The sequence below is a fragment of the Oncorhynchus nerka genome, linkage group LG12 (assembly GCF_034236695.1).
Source record: "Oncorhynchus nerka isolate Pitt River linkage group LG12, Oner_Uvic_2.0, whole genome shotgun sequence".
Classification (NCBI taxonomy): domain Eukaryota; kingdom Metazoa; phylum Chordata; class Actinopteri; order Salmoniformes; family Salmonidae; genus Oncorhynchus; species Oncorhynchus nerka.
Genome location: NC_088407.1, coordinates 54132360 through 54158424, shown reverse-complemented (window position 1 = coordinate 54158424; position 26065 = coordinate 54132360). Strand labels below are relative to the sequence as shown.

At 44.2% G+C, this 26065-nt stretch overlaps 1 protein-coding gene across 1 annotated transcript in view; it reads left to right on the top strand.

The window, feature by feature from the left end:
• The window catches only part of LOC115138371 (myelin transcription factor 1-like protein), an 86917-nt gene that overhangs the window by 30108 nt on the left and 30744 nt on the right, over positions 1-26065 (top strand). Inside the window, exons 5-7 of the mRNA XM_029675164.2 lie at positions 6213-6655; positions 11333-12472; positions 25924-26058. Coding sequence (XP_029531024.1) covers positions 6213-6655; positions 11333-12472; positions 25924-26058 — 1718 coding nt within the window. The remainder of the gene's footprint in view (positions 1-6212; positions 6656-11332; positions 12473-25923; positions 26059-26065) is intronic.

Sequence of the window (26065 nt, the reverse complement as noted above, 5' to 3'; positions counted from 1 at the left end):
TGCTCTGCCCATAACCGTAAGGCTCTCCAGAGGGTAGTGAGGTCTGCACAACGCATCACCGGGGGCAAACTATCTGCCCTCCAGGACACCTACACCATCCGATGTCACAGGAAGGCCAAAAAGATCATCAAGGACAACAACCACCTGAGCCACTGCCTGTTCACCACGCTATCATCCAGAAGGAGAGGTCAGTACAGGTGCATCAAAGCTGGGACCGAGAGACTGATAAACAGCGTCTATCTCAAGGCCGTCAGACTGTTAAATCGCCATTACTAGCCGGCTTCCTCCCGGTTACGCAACCCTGGACCTTAGAGGCTGCTGCCCTATTTACAGTACATAGGTATGGAATCACTGGCCACTTTAACAATGGAACACTAGTCACTTTAAGATTGTTTAAATAATGTTTACATACTGCTTTACTCGTCTCATATATATATACTGTATTCTATTCTACTCCGACATTGCTCAATCTAATATTTATATATTTCTCTCTGGATAAGAGCGTCTGCTAAATGACTTAAATGTAAATGTAAATGTTAATTTCATTATTTTACTTTTAGAGTTGTGTGTATTGTTGTGAAATGTTTTAGATACTACTGCACTGTTAGATACTACTGCACTGTTGGAGCTAGGAAAACAAGCATTTCACTACACCAGCAATAACATCTGCTAAATATGTGTATGTGACCAATGCAATTTTATTTGAGTTGATTTGAAGTGCACACATGCACACACACACAGACACTCACACACACGCACACACACTCAAACACACACACACACATACGCATTAGGGACGCTTATTCATGACTCTGAGCTCTCTTACCAGATTTAACATTCCAATTTGTCTCTCTTCAACATCGACAGAGTGTTTTTCTAACGTTATTTGACTGGCCACTTGTTCCACTTTAGTTAAATGCATTTCATCCAGTCTCATGTGGATTTGAGGATGCTCTCTCAAAATACAAGGGAAAAATAAGTGGCTTTCTTGTTACACAAGGGTATGTTTTCCTTTGATAGCTGCCTCTCACACCAAACACACTTCTCCTCTGCTGCCTGGAGGAAAAAAGACAGAAATAAATAACTTTCTGTCCTCCTCTCCTGACACAATTCCAACAGTATAGCTTTATTTAAATGGCTTTTAATCACCTGTGGAAAGATCATTGCAAGACACAGTTAGAGGGCTGCAGTAGCAGGTCTGAGACAGTAGAGATGGGGCCAACGTCATGCTGTGAGAGAGCTGAGGAACGTGTGTGTGTGTGTGTGTGTGTGTGTGTGTGTGTGTGTGTGTGTGTGTGTGTGTGTGTGTGTGTGTGTGTGTGTGTGTGTGTGAGAGAGAGAGAGAGGGCTCCTGTTCTTCTTGTGGGTTAGTGATCGGCTTCCCTGTGTCGGGGCAAACACACATCTCACAGTTACAACAACCTCACAACTCAGGAGTAGGAGTGGGCTACAAGTCAAATCCTAGTTATTTTAGTTGTCAACACATTAATTAGTGGGATAAAGAGGCATTTGGAGATCATTCATAAAGTTGTTGGTGAAAATTGAAATTAACTCTTTCAGTAGGAGAGGATTTTAGGACCAACTGAGACATATTTGCAGTAGTAGTATAACAGAACATTATGTAACAACGGAAACACTTGTGGTTTAATTGACCCCTTTTAGTTTAATTGACCCTTAGGAATCTTTCTGATAAGAACAAGTTCTAGTGATTTTAACCTCAATCCATTTGCTGAGTGTTTCAATACAATTAGCAGTACCACAGAGATTGCGTATTGAAAAGTGATTCAGGTGAAGACACATGAAGACCTGTCATGGAATGAGCTGTAGCACATTAAGCACAGACACACAGCACCTCTATCAGGGTACTGCATTGCAAGGACTGTCTCATTGCTAAAACCCAGCTGGACAGAGTGTGGTGAGCAATGGAAGATGAGCGGAGGGAGGGATGAATTTCAACAGCTCCCTCTGCCCCTCCCTCCCTCCCTCCCTCCCTCCCTCCCTCCCTCCCTCCCTCCCACTCACCTATCCTCCCCGCCAGGCTGTCTGCTTGCCAGTACGTATCCTGCTGGGATACGCCCTTGATTTATTTGGAGGGGCTCTGGACTGGGCCAGGATGAGTGGCATTTTAATGTGCTTTTGAAATGTTTGGTCACAAGCACTATTGATCAGAGTACTCAGTAACCCCCATTCTGCCCCCCTCCACACCTCAACCCCCACCCTGGAGAGAGGCGCTGGGCCTGCAGGAGCCTGCAGGGCTGTCAGGCAGGGAATGAGTTTTCGTGTGAGCTTAGATTAATGAAATGAGGCCCCGTGTGTGGGTGCAGGGGTCAGGCTATTAAGTAATCCCTGGGCCTGCTGAGATTGAGGCTGTCTGCCAGTTTGGCCCGACGCTGACTGAGTGATGGGAACCCGCTCCTTTTGGGCTGTGGGGATAAAACATGTGTATGGGAAACATGTGTGTGTGGAGGGAGGGAGGTAGATCAGCAAGTCGGTGCGCCCTCGCAATTCTAAGACAAGTAAACAGTGCTAAGAGGTCCACAGTGAACATGCTGCAGTCAGCCAAAATACCCAGTTCTCCACCAATTTAAGAAATGATGCTCATGTATTAACAGCACCTCCCTGACCTCAAGTGGTGGAGGCTTCAGAGAGGTGCCACATCCGCTCTGAGATGCCCAAGACAGAACGCCTCCACCGTCTATAATAACTGCTGATATCAATTTACTGCTCGGCACCTTCAATTTAATGCTCTCTATTTGTTCACATTAGAACCTATTTTGGGCTGAGTGAGGAGGGAGAAAGACTCTTGGCTTTTGTAAAGGGGAATCAGGGACATTTCACTGCTCAGTTGACTAAGCATACCTGAAACCTGTCTGACTCTGTTAGCTATGCAAAGGGAAAGGATCACTACCGCTACTTCGCTAATGTGCATGACATGGGGAGCTCACTTTAGTAGAGAGGAGTATCAAGCAACTCTGTTACCTACCAGCATAGAGCACTGATCTGCTTGGCACCTAAACCACATTGTCTCACTGGTATCATTGGGACCCTATCCGTGTTGAATTTTTTGAAAGAGCGGTTGGGTGCCACGTGTTCACACACACACACACACACACACACACACACACACACACACACACACACACACACACACACACACACACACACACACACACACACACACACACACACACACACACACACACACACACACAGAGAGAGAGACCTGTATCGCCCCCAGACTCCCCATGGTTTGATGAGGGAAACGGATTAGGCTCCTGTGATCAATAGTCTGGGCGAATACACAGATTATCAGATTATCAGATTAAAATGTGTCCCCTGCTGCCAAGGGGACCAGGAGAATACAGTTAAACCCAGGTGCCTCGGCAAGATTCAATTAATTATCTCTCTGATTATTTTGTTTTCCCAATGATGATCCTACAACAACGTACACAGCTGCAGTTGGTACAGCAGAGTCAGACAATGTCAGCTCAATAAACCATTTATAACCCAGGAATGTGATTATTTGTTTTAATGTCTTTGTTTTTAAATCAGCCTGGGCTCAGAACCCTACGAAACGTACTTTACGTATTTCTGAGGACTTCCAAGGCGTATGATACCTACTAATGGTGTAGTTACTTTAGACAAAAATGAAAGTAGGGAGGATGAGGTCGGTGTAATCTGTGACCATCTAGCAATCCAAAGGTTGCCTGTTAAAGTCACGCCGGAGACAGCTGTAGAACTGGGCACAGACGTCAGTTCAACGTCTAGTTTTGATTTACATTTGGTTGAGTTGTCAACTAGCGTTAATTCAACGTGAAAACAGTATTTCACCATGTCGTTGGATTCACTGTTTTCAGCAGTATGTGGTACATTTTCACAACTCTTAGTACAAAACTCCAAACTGGTCACACTTCTAACGCAGCCATTCAAAACGTGTCATTGTGCATTCATTTGGATTTGAAACATCTCTCACCACACAACCATTGATAAAAAAATATAGAAGTTTATTGTGAAATGTAATGAGAACATTGGTTTAATCACCAAAACACAACACAATGATATATTTTCATTTGAGTCATTTTGGCTACCAGTTAATCCATAGTAAACAATGTAATATACTGTACATATTTCAAATCTCCCTTAGAAGTGCTGAAAGTAATATGCTACAGTACTGTAAATGACAGTTTTCACTTTAGGCAATACACTTACATTATCCAACACGATTTACCAAAAATGTATCATTTCCATAACATCTTTCCGATGAGTAATCAAAGGTGTGGTCAATGAAGACATCCTCTACAATTATTCATGCAATTATTTTTGCTGTTGTTGACGTAATTGCAACATAGGTGTACTGTTTGTAGTCAAATGGAAGACATTAAATAAAACAATTGAACATTTAAAAAAAGTTTAGCACACATTAGTTTGCATCAAGCCTGTCTTGAGCATTTGGCCATCAATTCTCATCCACATCACAGTGAATGTCTTCAGAAAAAAACTTTGGGCGAATCCAAGCTTGACATTGGTTTGCATTGATGTCATCGCATGCCTCATCCATGGCCAGGAAGGTGACAACCTCATTGGGATGGCGATCGTACACCTTCCACACTGAGGAAAGGAGAGTAAGGGGCGCAGGTATAGGGTCACGAATCGGGGATGGGCCCGAAACCATTCCCGAACCACCTCTGCTAGGTGGAACCTAACATTGTCCCACACAATGACATAGGTCAACTTCTTCACCTTGAAAGGCCTGCTCAATGTCAATGAGGAACACAATGAGGTGTGCAGCATTGTAGGATCCAAAACATCCTACCACACCATCTTCAGAGATGGCTGCGCACATGGAGATGTTAGCCAATGAGTTTCCGCCCACGACCCAGAGTTTTGGCCAGGTTGGAGCTCGCTTGATCAACAAAGATATTCTTGTGATGGTTCACAGCAGCATCACCGTTCAAAAAATATATTTTGGGGAGTTATTTCTACAGTATAGTCCCAATATGATATTGTAAAGTAGCATGTGCATTAATAGTAACAGTAATACAGTATATAGTGCTGTACCTGAGCATACTCGGCCCGCAGTTGTTTCACCCGGTCGTTGTTTCTCTCAGAAGGCACCAGGTAAATGTGTTTCATAGATACCTGGTGCCTCTTTCCAAAGGCTGGCGATTGTTAGTAGGCTGATGGATGCCACATTGCCAAAGGTGTCGTTGTTTTATTTAGGACAGCCATACGTCATTCCTGGCCGTCACCATTTCCACCAGTGCCCCACTCCTGCTGATCGGTCAGCACACGGCCACCACCATGGGGTCTTCTGTCAATTCTGAGGGTACAGCGGGTAGAACAGAGTCTACTGTCAATAGATCATACTGGAAGAATACTGGAACATGATTTGTGAATTTACATGCATTACAATATGTAATTGACTGTATATGTAATGGTACAGCATAGTGCATATCCTGCAGACCAGATTTCTTGGCGAAATGTTCTCATGATCGTATTGACAGTTGATCTTCAGATTGGGGTGAACTAATCTGCCAGCTTCTGCCAGCTTCTGGTAAGGCCTCTGTTTACCACATGGTCAACGACGATGACCCGGACTTCATTAAACACAACAGTTCCCTGACATCTGCCTCCCTCTTTCTGATGTCCACCTCTTTGATGGGGCCCATGCCCACCTCTCTGACCTCTTTGACATATAAGTAGTCCACAGATTTACGTACAGAATAATAAGAATTGCCCGGAGACCACTTTGTTCTCTTTATCTCAAGAAATTCCTACCTCTTGTAATTGTAAACCAAGCAAAGGAGAGCAATTAGAATGTAATTACACAATAGTGAATGATTATGGGCACGATTAGTGCTCTGTTCATAAAACGTTGATTTCACTTTCTCTCTGGTGCCAAAAACAAAGCCCTTCAGCAGAGCAATGGGTTTATCTTAGATCTGTTCTGCAGCAAGAAAGCGTCACAACATTCAACACCTTGCGGCGTTGTGCTGCAGTTGTGTTTTATTGTGTTTTGTAATGTACTCTCCAAAAGTGTTTTAAATGGGTAAATAGCCAGCTGGGCAGTGTGCTGGACCAGTGACATAGTCAACACCAGAGCTAGTGTATTATGTTAGCTTAGCCACTAGCCAGCCACTAAGCCAGGTGATATGGAGTTTTGGGTCTGGTGGCTAAGCGCTAATGGCTCCTGTCTTATCTGTTCCCTGCAGTGTGTACGGCTGCCCCCTGGCCAAGAAGAGGAAAACACTGGACAGACAGCCTCAGGAAGCCCTGGAGGTGCTGGAGCCCTTACTGGAACCACTGGAGACAGACCCCAAGAGTGGACCCCTCATAACCCACATGGACAACTCCACTAGGGAGGAGAGCTACGAGACAGACGGAACAGTGGAGATGGATGACAGAGAGGAGGAGGTGGAGGAGGGAGTAGAGGATGGGGGAGATGAGGAAGAGGAGGTAGAGGAGGAGGAAGAGGAGGGATACTTGGAGGACAATGAGGAACAGATGGAGCAGGAAGAAGGAGAGGTGGAGAGAGGGGAGGGAGAGGCGGAGGAGGTAGAGGTGGAACAAGAGGAAGAGGAGGGCGGAGTACAAGAGGAGGACGAAGAGGAGGAGGAGTATGAGGAGGAGTATGAGGAGCAGAGTCATGGCCAAGGTGAGATGTCATTTATTTAACCCTTTAATACACCAAGACATATTAGAATGTTTTTTCAAAGTACTGTAAATGTCTGAGTTGCTATGGTCTATGTTGCCGAACGGTTAGTCTTGAATATACAGCATGCTGTATATGCAGTATAGTAAGGCAACAAAGGCATGCAATGATACTTTTGTCTGTATACTGGGAATTGAAATGTGATACAATTCTACATAACAAAATACAAACTAAATCCCAAGCCTGTCCCAGAACTTAGAATATATTATTCTGTTCACATTCCTTTGATCTTTGTTTGTTTCATCCGTTTGACTGGTTTATTTATTTGTTTGTTTGAGCGTTTGCTTTTCCTCCGACTTATGTGATGACTGTAGCTACCTGAAACAGAATTTGTAGTGCTAGATCAAACCTGGTTACCTGGAATAGAGAGATGGTTTGGCAGCGAAGGCAATTTTCTTCGGGAGCAGCTCAGTTCTGTCATTTGAGGTTTGTTTGGGCCATTTGCCATTACCTTCAGGGCTATCTCAGTCACAGGCTAAAAGCTGTGCTGGCGCTGTCTCTCACAGACCCTGTGAAAATGGCAGTTTGTCAATGGCTCCACAGGGGCTGGATGGGAACACCCTGTCTCCAAAACACCTCATTCCAGAGATAAATGCCCTGAAATAGAGGATCGGGACTCAAAATGATGCAATGAAAGAAACTAAACCATCACTCGTGAATGTGTTTTTTTTGTTGATGTAATTTCCACGAGGCAGACAGTGTTTTCGGGACACGTGCTAAGTTTCACATGTACATTTTTCATATTTGTTTTTACCATTTTCTTTGACCACTTCCAGCTACATCTGGTCTCCCCATCCAGGGACCGAGCCTGCTTAGCTTCAGAGGCAATCCAGCAGTAGGATGCAGGGTGCGATGTTGCTAGAATGAAAGTGCCAAAAGTTGCAAATGGAAAAAAGGCAGCAAAAGCAGAGGCCAGGGTATCATAACCAAAAAGGGAAAATTCCAGAAAAGAAGGAGAAGGCGTTTTATTTCATCATGTTTTCATTTTTAAAAAATGACGATTTTTTTGTTGTTGTTTTGCGTCGATTTACAATTCATTTGCTCTCGCATTATTTCGTTTTGCTATGAATACTTTCGGGTGAGGATTCATTCGCTAGAGGATTGGACCATATAATAACACATTAGTCTATTAAATGTCTCCCCGCCACAGTTTCGGTAAAAAGTTGAGGGATGGGACTGGAGAAATGCAAACACTCAAATCCACACTACACTATGGATGTAAGGACTATCCATGATATCAAAATTGTATTTTCAACCATGTTTTTAGGCTGGACCGTATTTGTTTACGTTTGCTTTCTTTACAAAGATTGGAGTAAAACAAACTTATATTTTGGGTTCTGATGGGGTACAAAAATTGAACTCAGCTCATGAGGCATTTATACGTTATATTCTACAAGAATCAATGAGCACATATCATTCATTTATAAGTGCAAGAATGGATATAGCAACAAATCATTGCCCCTTTAACAGGCAGCATACAGCTTAACAACATACAGCTTAACTCAAATGCAATTGGAATGGGATCTATTTACTTGCCCCAAAGAAATGTATTCTGTCCACTGTTCCGCGAATGTCCAGCAAAATCATTCACTTATCCCGCATTTGGGCTTTTTAGATGTGGTCACCCTTAGTCCACCGGTGGAAACATTGCTACAGCGCCATGTCAACACCATCTTTTCACATGTGAGGATCTACAATTCCACATGCGAAAGTGAGATTTTCGATGGTGGAGTTGTCTTTCATGTGATCCTGCAAATGAGATTTTCAATGGTGGAGTTGTCTTTCATGTGATCCTGCAAATGAGATTTTCAATGGTGGAGTTGTCTTTCATGTGATCCTGCAAATGAGATTTTCAATGGTGGAGTTGTCTTTCATGTGATCCTGCAAATGAGATTTTCAATGGTGGAGTTGTCTTTCATGTGATCCTGCAAATGAGATTTTCAATGGTGGAGTTGTCTTTCATGTGATCCTGCAAATGAGATTTTCAATGGTGGAGTTGTCTTTCATGTGATCCTGCAAATGAGATTTTCAATGGTGGAGTTGTCTTTCATGTGATCCTGCAAATGAGATTTTCAATGGTGGAGTTGTCTTTCATGTGATCCTGCAAATGAGATTCTCACATGGGATTGATTTCCAGATGTGAACTTGCAATCCGCGTGAGGTTTTCGCTCGTGCAGTTTGGTTTAAATGTGAAACGACAACTGTGATTTTCACATGTTTATTCTCCTCACATGTGAAGAAGTGGTGTTAACATGTAAACTCAAAATGTGAAACATGCAAAAATGCTATTTTAAAATGCAAATTTCACATGTGAAACTGCAAATGTGAAGTTTATTTTGTAAGGGTGCATGTATTTGCGGGAGAAAATACAAAAGCAGGAGTCCCACCACCTTTGCTGATAAGCATGAATAAGTTGTGCTAGATATACAGTAAAATATTATATTTAAAATTACCTGCAACATACCAATTGAACACAGAACTCTATAAATGATATATAAAAAACACAGTAGCCTGTGTCTGCTTTCGACACTGTCTGGGACGTGAGAGGTTCTCCCCCATGTGTGGTCCCTACCCTGACGTGCCAAAACACCACATTTGGCAGGTTTCTCTACAACTCATTCTGCCTCTCACCCCCCCGCACCCCAGATCCTTCCTGACAGAGCCCTCAAGTCCAATTAAGACTGGAGCTCTGAGAGATGCAGTACATTGTGCTAGCTTCCTCCTTAAAAGTGTTAGTATGTCAGCCTCCCTCCTCTGTCTCTCTATTGGGCATGAGAGTCCACAGTCAAAGAGATGGTCTTTGTTTCCCTTCTTGGCCCAAGGAGCACAATTAAATCAATTCCACTGGGTGTAAAAGCGCTGGCCTAATTAAACTGGGTGAATATTTAGGATTCTCTCCATCGTCCTAAACCACAGTGCCATCTTTAGATAGGAGGACGAAATGACACTTTTTTTCCTTCTCCTTTTTCTTGGCTTCTCAGAAATGTGGATGAGTCTCTCCACATGCACCACTATCATTTCCCCCATATCCTCCAAAACAGAAGTGGCAGCAGGGCAGATTCCAATCTGTAATGGAGGTGGTATTGTTATGGCTGCTCTGTGTTTCTCAATAGATATATGCACACTGCTGCACGCTGCATTGTTAATCCAAGCCAATATGGAGCAGCGCAATCTCTCAGTTCTCCTTTCAATCTGTTTCGCTTCCCTTTCCCCTTTGTGTACCTTGATTGCTCTTCAAATTGCTTTCCTGAGCCATGTTTGAAACCATCAAAAATTAAACCTCTGGCAGCCAGGGTATGGGTAGGTTACTGTGAGAAAGCGTCCCCCTGTCAAAATATGTGCCTGGTCAGTCGTGACTCCCCGGTCCAGAACCCTCACCTCAACACACTAGATGTTGTGTTGCTCTCATTAGATTGGGAAGTGTGTGTGTGTGTGTGTGTGTGTGTGTGTGTGTGTGTGTGTGTGTGTGTGTGTGTGTGTGTGTGTGTGTGTGTGCGTGTGTGTGTGTGTGTGTGTGTGTGTGTGTGTGTGTGTGTGTGTGTGTGTGTGTGTGTGTGTGTGTGTGTGTGTGTGTGTGTCTGTTGCAGTGTATATCGATGTGTTGTATGTGTGTGTGTGTGTGTGTACTGTTTGTGTACATGTACTGTATGTAAAGTATACATGTATGTTTGTATGTTTGCGCATGCATGTATACAGGAACTTTAGAGGCTGTCATGCTTTCACGCCTTTGGTCTCTATCTTATGGTATTGTTCCCGTTCACACACACATGTTCACACACACAATACGTCGTTGAAACCTGGCAGGTGATTTGTCAGGTGATTTTCTGCCTCCATCCAGAAATCAAATTTAATTTCATATTTCTGTGTAAGCTTCTGTTTTTTTTCTCTGCAGGAATGTATGTGCCAAGCGTGTGGCGGGTTGGGAGTGAGTGATGCGATGCTCTCTTGACGGTTCACGGGCTGGAGGGAATGTGAGAGGGCCAATTGGAAGTGCTCTAGAGTGGCTGCTTCACATTACTGGCAGGAGAGGCTCAGTAACCTTTAGGAGCCTGTCTTGCAGAATCAATTAGCCAGTGAAAAGCATTCTAAAGATCCTGTTGATTGGACAAAAAGGGCCTTTCTGGAATAGGGAGCATAGAGGGAGTATGTATGGATTTGTTTATTTCGTCAACATAATGGCACACTACATGAGACAATCAATGTATAACATAAAGCATGAGCTGATTCCAGTTTGAAGGACTTTTGCTCCACTACAAAATCTGGTGAAATGAAAAACGTGTTGCTTTATGGCAGTTACTTAGCCATCAACTGGGAGCAGCAATGTGCTTGTTGTTGTGACCCAAAGGATCCAGTTTACCTGGATGTGGTGTACTTTCATTTCGGGAATGTACATCCAAAGCATCTCTATGGAAATTTCCAAACCACTTTATCCCACATCCTGTGCTGATTCACAATTCAGTTATAGGCTGCTGTTAAGACTCTGAAAGTACATTACTGAGAAACGCAAAGAGTTCCTTATCCAATTTAAACAGACCAAGACCAGAAATCTGATTAACCCATTAAATAGAATGAGCAAAATGAGATTACGATGCATTTGTTTTTCTTTTTTTCCCCGTACAGAGCACGATCAGATGAATGGCGGCGGTGGCGGTGGCGGTGGCGGCCATCCTAAATCCGGTCTGACGGGGGAGAAGGACGACAACAACAACGATGAGTATGAGAACTATGACGAGCTGGTGGCCAAGTCTCTGCTCAACCTAGGGAAGATAGCAGAGGACGCAGCCTACCGCGCCATGACCGAGTCTGAGATGAACAGCAACTCCTCCAACAGTGCCGAGGAAGAAGAGGAAGAAGAGGAGGAGGAGGAGGAGGAAGAAGAGGAGGAGGAGGAAGAAGAAGAGGATGAGGAGGGTGGGGAGGGCATTCAGAGGAAGGGTGAGTTGACCCTGGATGTCGACAGTGATGTAGTGAGGGAAACGGTGGACTCTCTGAAGCTGCTGGCCCAGGGACACGGGGCTATGCTCTCTGACAACATGGAGGGAGGAGACTATGAGGACGGGATTGGGGAGAACGGGGAAGCGAACCGTAATGGAGGGACTGGAGGTGGTAACGGTCAGGGTAAAGCCTCTAATGGACTGCAGGAGAGTGATGAGGAGGTGTGTCTAAGCAGCCTAGAGTGTCTGAGGAACCAGTGCTTTGACCTGGCCCGCAAACTGAGCGAGACGCAGCCGACTGACCGCTCGGGCACAGGGCTCCCGCAGCAGAACCACCCTGGCGGAGGGGACACCCAGGGACTGCATCCCCACCCGTACCAGCCTGGGTACGGGGACCTCCAGCAGAGCCAGGAGGAGAGGCGCACCTTGGAGAGGAACTACTCCGACATGGTCAACCTGATGAAGCTGGAGGAGCAGCTGAGCCCGCGCTCCAAGGCCTTTTCCAGCTGCGCTCAGGATAACCGCTACCACAACCACATCCACGACCGGGACGAGGACACGCGGTCGGTGACGTCGGAGCGCTCGGAGGAGGTGTTCGACATGACCAAGGGGAACCTGTCTCTGCTGGAGAAGGCCATCGCGCTTGAGTCTGAGAGGGCCAAGGCCATGAGAGACAAGATGGCTGCCGAGGCAGCTCGGAGGGACGGGGTGAGGTATCATCATCACCATGGAGACCATCATGGGGAGCACCAATCGCGGCACGGCTACGGAGAGGAGCGCAAGGCCCGCCTCCATGATGGGATGAAGAAGCCCTACTACCATAAAAGTAAGTATATCTGGCCAGAATGATTTGCACTTCGGTAGTGGTTGTGGGGAAATCACTGGGGAAGCCAAGCCAGGATTATTTTATTTTTTTTACAACCTATGTGTTGTGATAATTTGGTTGTTTGTTCTGTAACCTGTTAGTTCATATGCCTACCACGCTGATTCAAAAGTATGTGGACACCCCTTCAAATTAGTGGATTTGGCTATTTCAGCCACACCCGTTGCTGGCAGGTGTATAAAATCGAGGACACAGCCATGCAGTCTCTAAAGACAAACATTGTCAGTAGTCAGTTTGTGAAATTTCTGCCTTGTTAGAGCTGCCCCGGTCAACTGCAAGTTAGAGTGGTGTAGAGTGGTGTAAAGCTCGCCCCCATTGGACTCTGGAGCAGTGGAAACAAGTTCTCTGGAGTGATGAATCATGCTTCACCATATGGCAGTCTGACGGACGAATCTGGCTTTGGCAGATGCCAGGAGAACGCTATCTGCCCGAATGCATAGTGCTAACTGTAAAGTTTGGTGGAGGAGGAATAATGGTCTAGAGGCTGTTTTTCATGGTTCGGGCTAGGCCCCTTAGTTCCCTTGAAGGGAAATCTTAACGCTACATCATACAATGACATGCTAGACGATTTTGTGCTTACTACTTTGTGGCAACAGTTTGGGGAAGGCCGTTTCCTGTATCAGCATGACAATGCACCCTTACACAAAGCAAGCTCCATACAGAAATGCTTTGTTGATATCGGTGTGGAAGAACATGACTGGCCTGCACAGAGCCCTGACCTCAACCCCTGACCTCAACCCATCAAACACCTTTGGGATGAATTGGAATGCTGACTGCGAGCCAGGCTGAATCGCCTAACATCAGTGCCCGACGTCACTAACCCTCTTGTGGCTGAATGGAAGCGAGTACACGCAGAAATGTTCCAACATCTAGTGGAAAGTCTTCTCATAAGAGTGGAGGCTGTTATAGCAGCAAAGATGGGACCAACTCCATATTAATGCCCATGATTTTGGAATAAGATGTTTGACGAGCAGGTGTCCACATACTTTTGGTAATGTAGTATATAGGCCTAAGGCCAAAACAATTAGAAGGCCCAGTGGCAGAATAAATACAACCACACCTTTTCTTCATCACAAAACCGGAGAGTAACCTCTGTCCTGTAAAGTCCACAAAGCATATTGCATGTGACAAACAGTTAAATGACCTAAAGCACGGTCAAGCAAGTTAATGTTTTCCAACATTTTCGTACTACGAAACAACTATTGATTTAGAACCATGGAGAGTTCCTGCAAGTTGTAAAGAAAACAGGAGCTAACTCCACTATTGCAGCTCCATTTCAACTTCAACATTTCAACATGATTGGATCAGAATCACCCTTATAATCATTGGCCAGTACGGAGAATTAAGTAAAACTCCAAATCCATATCTCCATCCATAGCAAATTTAGGAAAGGGACCATTTTAGCTAGCTAGTAGCTAGCCACCGAAGGACAACGACGCAACGAGATGTGACTTGCACGTTCTTTCTGTCAATAATGTTTTGCTTTTTATGTGATGTGATTGGTGAGAAGCCAAGTTCAAACTGGCTTCCCTTGAAAACTTTTTGTTGGTACACCAGAACCATTCACAGCTGAGTTCACTCAGTTTAGCTCAACGCTGATTGGCTATTAACCTTCTTTATCAAGGGAGGCCAAATGCTCGCTGGCCTCCCATGCATTCAATGCTATTTGCGGGAACAATATCCTACTGTTTTTGACCAGACAGCGTCACATACAGAAGGGTGCTATTTACGGTGAGATACATTCAGCCTCTTGCAAATTGAAGGAAAACTATGAAACACAGAGAGACTCAAGACACATTATTTTATGTCTTTTTTGGGGGGGTTGTACATTTTTGGGGGGATGCATGGCTTCCATTGGCATCCAATAATACATGCCACTGTTAAATTTATAACGAGGACCCACAGATACTTTGGGTATGCTGCCACAACAGTAGCCATTTGACTACACCACACTACCTCTCTCACCTTGCTGAGGTGAGTGAACAGTACCTGTACTGTGCCTTTGGAAAGTATTCAGGCCCATTGGCTTTTTCCACATTTTGTTACATTACAGCCTTATTCTAAAATGGATTAAATAAAACGTTTGGTTGTATTTTAGCAAATGTGCTAAACATTTACATAAGTATTCAGACCCTTTGCTATGAAACTCAATATTGAGCTCAGGTGCATCCTGTTTCCATTGATCATCCTTGAGATGTTTCTACAACTTGATCTGTGGTAAATTCAATTGATGATTTAGAAAGGCACATACCTGTGTATATAAGATCCCACAATTGATAGTGCATGTCAGAGCAAAAACCATGCCATGAAGTCGAAGGAATTGTCCGTAGAGCTTTGAGACAAGATTGTGTCAAGGCACAGATCTTGGGAAGGGTACCAAAACATTTCTGCAGAATTGAAGATCCCCCAAGAACACAGTAGCCTCCATCATTCTTAAATGGAAGACGTTTGGAATTACCAAGGCTCTTCCTAGAGCTGGCCACCTGGCCAAACTGAGCAATTGGTGGAGAAGGGCCTTGGTCATGGAGGTGACCAAGAACCCAATGGTCACTCTGATAGAGCTCTAGAGTTCCTCTGTGTAGATTGCAGAAACTTCCAGAAGGACAAGCATCTCTGCAGCACTCCATCAATCAGGCCTTTATGGTAGACTGAAGCCACTCCTCAGTAAAAAGCTCATGACAGCACACTTGGAGTTTGTCAAAAGGCACCTAAAGACTCTCAGACCATGAGAATCAAGATTCTCTGGTCTGATTAAACCAAGATTGAACTGTTTGGCCTAAATTGCAAGCGTCACGTCTGGAGGAAACCTGGCACCATCCCTACAGTAAAGCATGGGGGTGGCAGCATTATGCTCTGGGGATTTTTTTCAGCAGCAGGGACTGGGAGACAGACTAGTCAGGATCGAGGCAAAGATGAATGGAGCAAAGTACAGAGAGAGCCTTGATGAAAGCCTGCGCCAGAGTGCTCAGGACCTCAGACTGGGGTGATGGTTCACCATCCAACAGTACAACGACCCTAAGCACACAGCCAAGTCAACGCAGGAGTGGCTTTGGGACAAGTCTCTGAATGTCCTTGAGTGGCCCAGCCAGAGCCCAGACTAGAAACCAATCGAACATCTCTGGAGAGACCTGAAAACGCTGCTCATCCAACATCACAGAGCTTAAAAGAGGATCTGCAGAGAAGAATGGGAGAAACTCCCTATATACAGGTGTGCCAAGCTTGTAGCATCATACCCAAGAAGACTCGATGCTGTAATCGCTGCCAAAGGTGCTTCAATAAAGTACTGAGTAAATGGTCTGAATACTTATGGAAATGTGATAAATGTGAAGAATTTTTTTTTTTTTAACTATTTTTTTTGCTTTGTCATTCTGAGGTATTGTGTGTAGATTGATGACAATAAAATGTTTTCATACATTTTAGAATAAGGCTGTAACTTAACAAAATGTGGATAGCTTCAAGGGGTGTGAATACTTTCCGAAGCCGCTGTATGTGTTTCAAGTAAACCCCAATCAGTCCCTGGCTCCCCATGTCCTCTCTGTCTGTGAGACGTAGGGATGGCAGGCTAACATGCTTACTGCGAACCTCACTGTGACCTCGGGACAAGCTTTTGCAGCCAATTTGAAGACTGGCATCTCAGCAGCGGCTGCAGCAGCAGCAACAGCTTATGTTGTTAAAATAGGCCAGCATGACAACATCAGAGGGTAGGCTTGTCAGGCATAAGTAATGGCAATCTGCACGGACCGTTAGGACTGCAAATCACATCCCTTCCTGCCTGCAATGCAGCCCCAGTTGAAGCTGCCTATTTTTAAACCCACAGAGGGACTGGAAGCTATGAAATAGAAGGCTGCTGGAGCTGCCTCTTGAAGGGAACTGGGTACTGTGTACAGTCAACTCTGGGGAAATGAGATTTTAGGAAAAACTGTACTGCGTCCTGCAGAATGGTTAATTTAGTGAGTCTTTGTGTTGTGGTTTAGGTTTATATTGGGTGTTAGTGTTACCCCTCCGTACTGTATATGAGACATGCTCTTCTTCTATGGTGGTTGGTTTCAGACCCAATGGTTTGACAGATACAATATCTTAATGGCGTATCTGCCCTGACAGATAAGTGTGGACATTATGCATACTTAGTTCTGACTTGAAAAAAAAAAGACATTTACAATTGGTTGCTTCTCCAAGATCATTTGAAGAGTGATTCTTCTCACCGTATTCCATCTCCCGTCCGACAGGGATGGAACACTCATACCAAGGGGTTGATACCCCACCTTCTACTATGAGATAAGGAGGGAAGGCGTTTTATAGACACACATAAAACAGGTCAGATAAGAGAGTATCCAATATGAACATCCTCCTTCACAGCAGGCATATTAAAACACAAATGCTAATTTCACATGCGCGGCACGGCATGTATCTGGTATCTGGCTAATGTAAGAATAATGAGAGTGTCGCGATAACATCTTCCCTCTGGTGAGATAGCAACAGACACCTCGTTGACCAGGGTTGCTGTCTGTGATTTAGAAGTGAAGCGGAGGTGATGACTACGAGGGGAGAGCCCAGCCGGACTGACAGGGAAAAGCACCAGGCGGGGAGATGGAAATTGAACAGTATCAGAATGAGCGATAACGAACGACAAGCCCACTGGCTGCACATTAATTATCCGGAGATGGTATGGTAATGGGGTCCATTTGCTATGAAAAGCGCGACCTGTCTCCAGCCACAATCGATATCCTCTGCTTTCTAATATGCATTCCACTTGGCTCCCTCACGTACTCCACTCTTCACTGTCCTCCATTAGGCGGCATCAGGCAGAGCCGCCGTGACGTGCGTGTGCATGTGTGTTCCTTTTATTGGAATGTCATTTATTTTGAACAAGCATAGATTGAAAGTTCAGACTGCATAAGTGACACAAGGGAAAGCCATTTACCATGCCATTATGAACTGTGACTTAACAGTTCTTTCTCAGTATAAAAACAGGCCTAGTCCCCACTGTCTGATGCAGTCGTACCCTGTAAAAGGGAAAAGCCAGACACGACACAGACACAGTGTACCAACCGTATGTATCCTAATACGAAACTGTCATAAGAGGAAGGCCTTAATAATGTACAAGGAGGTAATGAGGGTCGTGTTCTGATCTATGGAGTCACAGGGAACTCATCGGGTGACTCACTATGTATGAGTAGGTGTATCTGTACTTCAGTGGCGGTCGGTGCCGTTTAAGATGAGGGAGGATGATTTTTTTCTTCTTATGAGCCTGGCCTTATTTCTATTACAGCATATTGGATGACTCTCATTCCTATTCCATTCACTCAGCTCAATGTAACATCGATAGGTCTAGGCAGCTACACGATAGTCTACTACTGTACATAAATGTTCCCTGTACCCATCATGAGGTTGCTACAACCTAGCCTATGAGTGAAGGTTTATGAATGTCGAGAGAATTTTGAGTAATCAAGGCGACAGACACTGACACATTTAATCAGGGGCTCCACTTTGGTTTTAGAAGTGGGGGGGGGGGGATAACCTGGTGGGGGGCTGGTGGTCCTCCCCCAGAATATGTTTGGGCATCGAAAGATCCTTCCCTGCATTTTTACACAATCCAATATGCCATCTCTATTTAGAACAAAAAGTAAGCAAAAATGGCAACAGTCATCAAGCTAGGTAAGAGGTCCTTACTAAATATGTTTAAGTGATCAATACGACTGAACTAGAAAAAAGGTAATTATTTTAATATATATTGTGTTGCTCCTTTATAGCCTAACAGCCTAACAAATGATCAACTCTTGAAACAAACGTCTTTATTAAGACATACTCTATTTCAACTTTCAGCCAGACCGACCAGCCAGCCCGAGCCACCTGCACGCCCGACTCCCACCAGTCTAGTCAAATCAAATCAAGTGTTATTGGTCACATACACATGGTTAGCAGATGTTAATGCGAGTGTAGCGAAATGCTTGTGCTTCTAGTTCTGACCAGTGGAGGTGTTGTTTCCTACTTTCAACACCTGGGGACGGCCCGTCAGGAAGTCCAGGACCCAGTTGCACAGGGCGGGGTTCAGACCCAAGGCCCAGAGCTTAATGATGAGCTTGGAGGGTACTATGGTGTTGAATGATGAGCTATAGTCAATGAACAGCATTCTTACATAGGTATTCCTCTTGTCCAGATGGGATAGGGCAGTGTGCAGTGCGATGGCGATTGCATCGTCTGTTGATCTATTGGGGGCAGTAAGCAAATTGAAGTGGGTCTAGTGTGTCAGGTAAGGTGGAGGTGATATGATCCTTAACTAGCCTCTCAAAGCATTTCAAATCAAATCCAATCAAATTTTATTTGTCACATACACATGGTTAGCAGATGTTAATGCGAGTGTAGAGAAATGCTTGTGCTTCTAGTTCCGACCATGCAGTAATATCTAACAAGTAATCTAACAATTTCACAACAACTACCTTTTACACACAAGTGTAAAGGAATGAATAAGAATATTACATATAAATATATGGATGAGTGATGGCCGAACGGCATAGGCAAGATGCAGTAGATGGTATAGAGTACAGTATATACAGTACATTTGAGATGAGTAATGTAGGGTAGGTAAATATTATATAAAGTGGCATTGTTTCAAGTGACTAGTGATACATTTATTACATCCAATTTTTTTATTATTAAAGTAGCTAGAGATTTGAGTCAGTATGTTGGCAGCAGCCACTCAATGTTGGTGATGGCTGTTTAACAGTCTGATGGCCTTGAGATAGGAGCTGCTTTTCAGTTTTCAGTCTCTCGGTCAATAACTCAACTCTCTCCCAACACAATTTCCTTCCCATTTTACACCTTTATTTATTTTTATTCCCAAGGGATAGGTTGGGAAACAAAAACAACAAAAAAACACATACACCTCAAACATACATTAACACACAAACAGCAAATCCTCCATATAATTCATCTCATAGGACTAATAGTACTGTAGAGCTACTTTTACTTGCACACAGTATAGCTGGGTCGCCCCGTCCTGTCCCTAGGGATGCACCACCCTGCAGCTCCCCAACCCCAACACACCCCAGTCAGCTTTAGGTTCTTAGTGAAACATTCATTATTGGTTTCAATCATTTAGGCCAAGGCCATAGTGACAACACACAGGATGGCAGACCCCCAGGGCCAGGACTGAGAAGCCCAGCAGCTAGGGATTGTCTAAATAGGTATCTCCCCTGACGTGGGAATGTTTTCAATACAGACTCCTTTTGTCATACAGAATTCCATATAAGTAATCCAGACCTTATGAATGTTGCACAGTATATCCTTTAATCTTGTAATCAATCAAATCTAGTGGTACATAACTTGACATTGTGGGAGGATAACCAACCTTCCAATTAATGGCAATGCATTTATTAGCCACTATAAATGCTAGGTTACACGGTTTCTTCTTGATAACAGTCTCCAATATCAACATTTCCAAGCAAACAAAAACGGGGAGAAGGTAGAGTCTGTAGATATGCTGAGACAAAATAACATACGCTTTGCCAGAATTCAGCCAGCCAGCCTTCACAAGACCATAACACATGCAAATATGTCACCTTTGTGCTTTAAACCTCCAGCAGAATAGTACAATTTCTGAGTCCATGATATTCAGTTTCACTGGAATATATTACATTCTATGGATGGTCTTAAACTGCACTAATTTGTGTCTGAGATTATATGAACATGGCAGGGCATTCTAACATATCAGTATCCATTCATCATCATCAATAGTCTCCCAGGTCTTCATCACATTTTTGTTTTACATGTGTCATGACATCGGGGAAAAGCCTCTATCAACCCTTGATATAGTTTCTAAATCAACTTTGGAGGTTTGTCAGACTGCCTTAAAATAGTATCTGGCTTGTCCAGTGTTTGCTGCACAGAGGAAATAAAGTGTTTCATCTCCAAAAATCCCCCTCACCTCCATCACAGACTGGTCTTCCCTGGTTGCCTGACCCTGTTGTGGCCCCTGTCACCATCTGGTCCTCTTAAAATAAGGCATGAAAAATAATTACCTTAGTGTATTATTTGGCAATAATGGAAATGATCATTATTCCCAGATCCCAGACTGTAGCAGTAAGATTAAGATTCTGTCCTGTAGCTACTGTAGATCCACCCATCAATTCAAGATGGAATTTTGTGTCATTCAATGATATTGTTAATGTCCTGCCAAATTCACCTCCGTAGACTGGTCTTCCCTGGCTGTCTGACCCTGTTGGGACATCTGTCACCGTCTGATTCTGCTAAAACCTGTAGGTACCGACAGAGATCATTGCGGCGAGGTCTGCATTTTTCATGCTGCGGGCGGGAGCGTGTGGTCAGACAGACGACGTTGGGAGGAAAATATTTTTGGGGGTCCACAGATTTTTTGTATGCGTTAGCCTACCTCTAGTATTAAAAACACATAATTTGCTGCTTCAACTTCAGTAGCCTACCTCTCTCTAGTTGGTTGTGAGAGTTAAAGTGTGCCTAGTATGTGTGGTCTCTTTGAAATAGAGTAGGCTGCCTACATGGGAGGAGAATCACATCGCAGTTAACTTGAATACGAAATGAACTTACATTTGATTAGACTGTAGTTTACGATAGTGTCTGTATATTGATAATGGAAAGAAGTAGGGGGCGCTCAACCAACGTGAGTCGAAGTCAAATCAAAACATGTAGTCATTAAAAAGGAGTGAGCGAGCATTATTGTCTCTGCCTGCAAATCGTCCTGCTAAAAGGTAGGCTATATCCTATAGGACTATGCAAAACGTAGGAAGTGTCGCTGTCATCATTCAATTTCATGGTATCCAATTGGTAGTTAGTCTTGTCCCATCACTGCAACTCCCATACGGACTCGGGAGAGGTGAAGGTCGAGAGTCCTGCAACCTCCGGAACACAACCCAATCAAGCCGCACTGCTTCTTGACACAATGCCCGCTTAACCCGGAAGCCAACCCCACCAATGTGTCGGAAGAAACACTATATACCTGGCAACCGTGTCAGCGTGCATGCGCCTGGCCCGCCACAGAAGTCGCTAGAGCACGATTGGACAAGGAAATCTCGGCCTGCCAATCCATCTCCTAACCCAGACAATGCTGGGCCAATTGTGCACCGCCTCATGGGTCTCATAGTCCCTGCCAGCTGTGACGGCCTTGGATTGAACCCAGGACTGTAGTGATGCCTCAAGCACTGCGATGCAATACCTTAGACAGCTGCACCACTCGGGAGGCCCCCCGCAAATTGATTTGGACAAACAATTGGACCTCCAAAAAATGTGGCCCTCCGTTGAATTTCATAATCCCGATGTGGCCCTCGAGCCAAAAAGTTTGCCCACCCCTGCTATAGCCTATGCATGGGTGGAGAAGCAAGGGGCAGTTATCTTTCCAATGAAATGTACTTCCTAAATAGACATTTAACTAGGCTATTGTTTACTACATTGACTAGAAATAGGCCTAAATATTGATCACACATATTTCTCTAACTCTGCTCTCTTCAAACTACATCTCATAAGGACACAAGGCGAGACCCAAATGCAGACACAAGAAGCAGATGGTTGAGCTCCGATATTTATTAATCCAAGGGGTAGGCAAAAGGTAGGTCGGGGACAAGCGAGAGTTCATAAACCGAGTCCAAAACAGTACCAGGCGAAGGACAGTCTCGAGGTCAGGCCAGGCAGGGGTTCAGTAACCAGATCAGAGTCCAAACAGTACAAGGGGATAGGCAGGCTTGAAGACAGAACAGGAAGAGTGGTCAGGCAGGCGGGTACGGAGTCAGGACAGGCAAGGGTCGAAACCAAGGGGACTAGAACCAAAAGAGACTGGGACAAAATAGGAGCAAAGAAAAACGCTGGTTGACTTGGTGAACAAAATGAACTGGCACAGAGAGACAGGAAACACAGGGATATATACACCGGGGATAATACGCGAGACAATCACAAGGGCAGGTGAAACAGATCAGGATGTGGCACATCTAGCATATTGGCTGATATAGCCCCAGTAATAGAATATAAGGGCCATATGTACAAATCTCTAATTCAACCTATTATTCTTGCGCATTTGATTTTGCCTGTAGGGTGCAAAATTGCTTGGACCATGGCTGGCAAGAGAGCTGCATCACATACACCTAAAATAACATTGCTAGACTGCAGTTGGGTTTGGGACCAGTTCTTGTTGCGAGTGGGAGTCGGACAGAAAGCCAGCAGTGCTGGCAGGAACAGGAGCAGGATGAATAAATTGGTCCCACGCAGACCTCTACAGTGCACCTCTCCCTACAGTGCGCCTGTAACGTTAGAGCTGTTTATTACTGTGTCAGGTTGAAAAGGAGGGAATTAGCTCAGGAAACTGACAGATCAATAACGTTACATTGCAATACTGACTAATATTGCACTATAAAAACGTCAGAATATCAACATTCAGTCATTTGACTGCTGGTTTCATAATTTGATTCAGGTCTAGAGTGATCGAGGCAAAAAGAATAGCTAATGTTAGCCAACTTTTGGCCAGCTCTCTCTCTATTGGTACATCAGCTGGCGAAAGCTATCCAAGTTAATTTACTTCTGAAACGGGGCAGAACAAAGACTACAAAACATTTCCAAAACAACAACGGCTGTAGGATAGTAATAATTGCCACCTTATATCGCTATCTGACAGATAACTTGACCCATCCCCCCCATCCCCAGTGAAAGTTGTGCCCCTGCATTCAATACCACCTTGCACATGCTTGCCTGCATCCAGCTGATCTTGTCCAACAGTTGCAAATGAGCAAATTGAGGTATGTTTATCCCTGTTTTGTTCCGTTTGCTTCTGTTTAAGATTTTTTTTCAACAGAATCAGCGGTATGAATATCCGCAAACACAGTTCACTTTCATAGTAGCCACAGAAAAACAGCATGATAATTTTGCTCAATGTATATATACAGTAATTCCTTCTCGCAAGTATCTACTCGCTCTCCTCTTCTCACCTTTTCCCTTCGCTTGTGGACTTCAGTGCGCACAACACATCAGCTGTCTATGACTCAGCGAAAAAAACATTCCGAGCCAAACCTTCATATCATGACTGCTAACCGCTAACGTTACACACAGCTTACATCGTTGTCATGTCATAGTCAAAATAGATACAAGAACTAACGCGTTAGTAAACCTGCTACAATCATGTAGTACAGTGTACAGTCAGTCACACCCGGGGCCCTGGTGGCAATAAATTAATAAAACCAAACTAGTGTTGAATAGCCATAGCCAGCTAGCTAACATAGCATCTCTCTCTGTTTGAGCCGGGTGTTTGAGTAGGGTAAACTAGCTAGCTGCATTTGCTAGCTAAGTGAAAGTTTAAAAAATATAACCAAATATAGCTGTCTCTCTCTCTCTCTCTCTCTCTCTCTCTCTCTCTCTCTCTCTCTCTCTCTCTCTCTCTCTCTTTTGCTTCTCCTTAATTAATTTGATAAAAACTGTTCAACTATTGTCTTTCTCTCTCTGAGTAAACTAATTACCACATTTTATGCACTGCAGTGCTAGCTAGCTGTAGCCAATGCGTTCAGTACTTCATTCTCTGATCCTTTGACAAGTGGACAGCATGTCAATTCATGCTGCACGAGCTCTGATAAGTCTGATAGGAATTTGTCATAATTACTGTGTAAGTCTATGAAAGGAAGTGAGAGCCATGAGCCTCCTGGGTTTTGTATTGAAGTCAATGTACCCAGAGGAGGACAGAGGCCAGCTGTCCTCTGGCTACACCATGGTACCACCCTACAGAGTGCTGTTGAGGCTACTGAAGACCTTCATTGCAAAACAGTATGTTTTAATAAATTATTTTGTGATGTGAATATATTTAGGATAGTTCTTTCTAAAAAGGATAACTTTCTTAATGTTTCAGTATTTCTATTTTTATGAAATTCACTGGGGATGGTCCTCCCCTTCCTCTGTGGAGCCTCCACTGCTGTCTCGTCCTCTCTATTGTTCTCTCTGTCTTTTTTTGTCTCTTTCTTTTCCTCCCTCTCTCTTTACCACGCCGTCTTCCTGTGTCTGTGTTTATTTTGGTTATTCAGTAAGTGGTGGAGGTGAAGGTCATTGAAGCCTTTCAAACTTGACTTAGCAGACTATCTCTCTGTGGTCCTGCCTTTCTCTGACTTCCCTCTCTTTCTCTGTCTTTCTCGCTCTAACCCTCTCTCTCTCTCTCTCTCTCTCTCTCTCTCTCTCTCTCTCTCTCTCTCTCCCTCTCTCTCTCTCTTTCTCTCGCTTTGACTGTCACTCTGTGGAAGATGTGAAAGGAAATGCATCCCCTCTCTCTCTTTTGCTCTTTACCCTTTTCCTCCCCCTCTCCCCCTTACTGTACCAAATATTTTCATCCACTTAAATGGCGCTCGGAACATCTATTATTTCTGTGTTTTTGTGGTTCACAAACAGCTTATCAGCCAAGGAACAGTTGAGATCCTTACTATCATTTTATGGAATTCCATATATACATTGTATTTGCAGTGTATTTGAGTGTAGCTACTGAATATCCTAACACCAAAGAACTATCCATGATCTTGTTTCCCAGTTGAAGACATTTGAAGGTGGGCTGTTGCACCTGATGCCGGTTGGCATGCGATGCCATCGCTGCTTTTGGATGGTAACACTATCTGATCGGGTTTGGAGAAATAGAGAGGGTAAGGTTGGGCAAGGGAAAGACAATCCCCTCCGGTGTGCATGTGTGCGTGTCTTTTTTTGACCAATAATGACCTTCAGTGCAAATAATTGGTTGAAGAAAATCTGACTTACTTTGTCTTGGACATGGCAACACATGCTCTTCGCTGCTACAGTTGTGGCTTTATTCAACAAGAATTTGTCAAGTGGTGTGAAATATGTTCTGTTACTATGGCGATGATATACTGTAGCTAACCTTATGTTATGTTCCTGCAAGGTCCCATGTCGGCTTAGTGAAATCAGTGGCAGGTTTGTGATACCGCTTTTAGCCTCGACAATTCTTCAAATGACGTTGTTTTGTTGCTGTGGTTATAAGCATTCTCGCACTAGCAGCACACTGTTCACAATGACTTTCACCTCGTTCTGACAGGGTCACTGGGTTTGCTGGAAGTGTTCAAATGTGCTGCTTTCAATGAAGCAAGCTAATTTCTCTCTCTCTCTCTTTCTCTTTCTCTCTCTCTCTCTTTCTCTCTCTCTCTCTCTATCTCTCTCTCTCTCTATCTCTCTCTCTCTCTTTCTCTCTCTCTCTCTTTCTCTCTCTCTCTCTCTATCTCTCTCTCTCTATATATATATATATATCTCTCCCTCTCTCTCTCTCTCTCTCTATCTCTCTCTCTCTATATATATATATATATATCTCTCTCCCTCTCTCTCTCTCTATCTCTCTCTCTCTATATATATATATATATCTCTCCCTCTCTCTCTCTGTCCCTATGTTTTTGTGTGCTTAGATTCATCTCGTGGAGACAAGAAAGAGAGCCGGTGCCCGACACCGGGCTGTGATGGCACAGGTCACGTGACGGGGTTGTACCCTCACCATCGGAGCCTGTCTGGCTGTCCACACAAAGACAGGGTTCCACCTGAAAGTAAGAA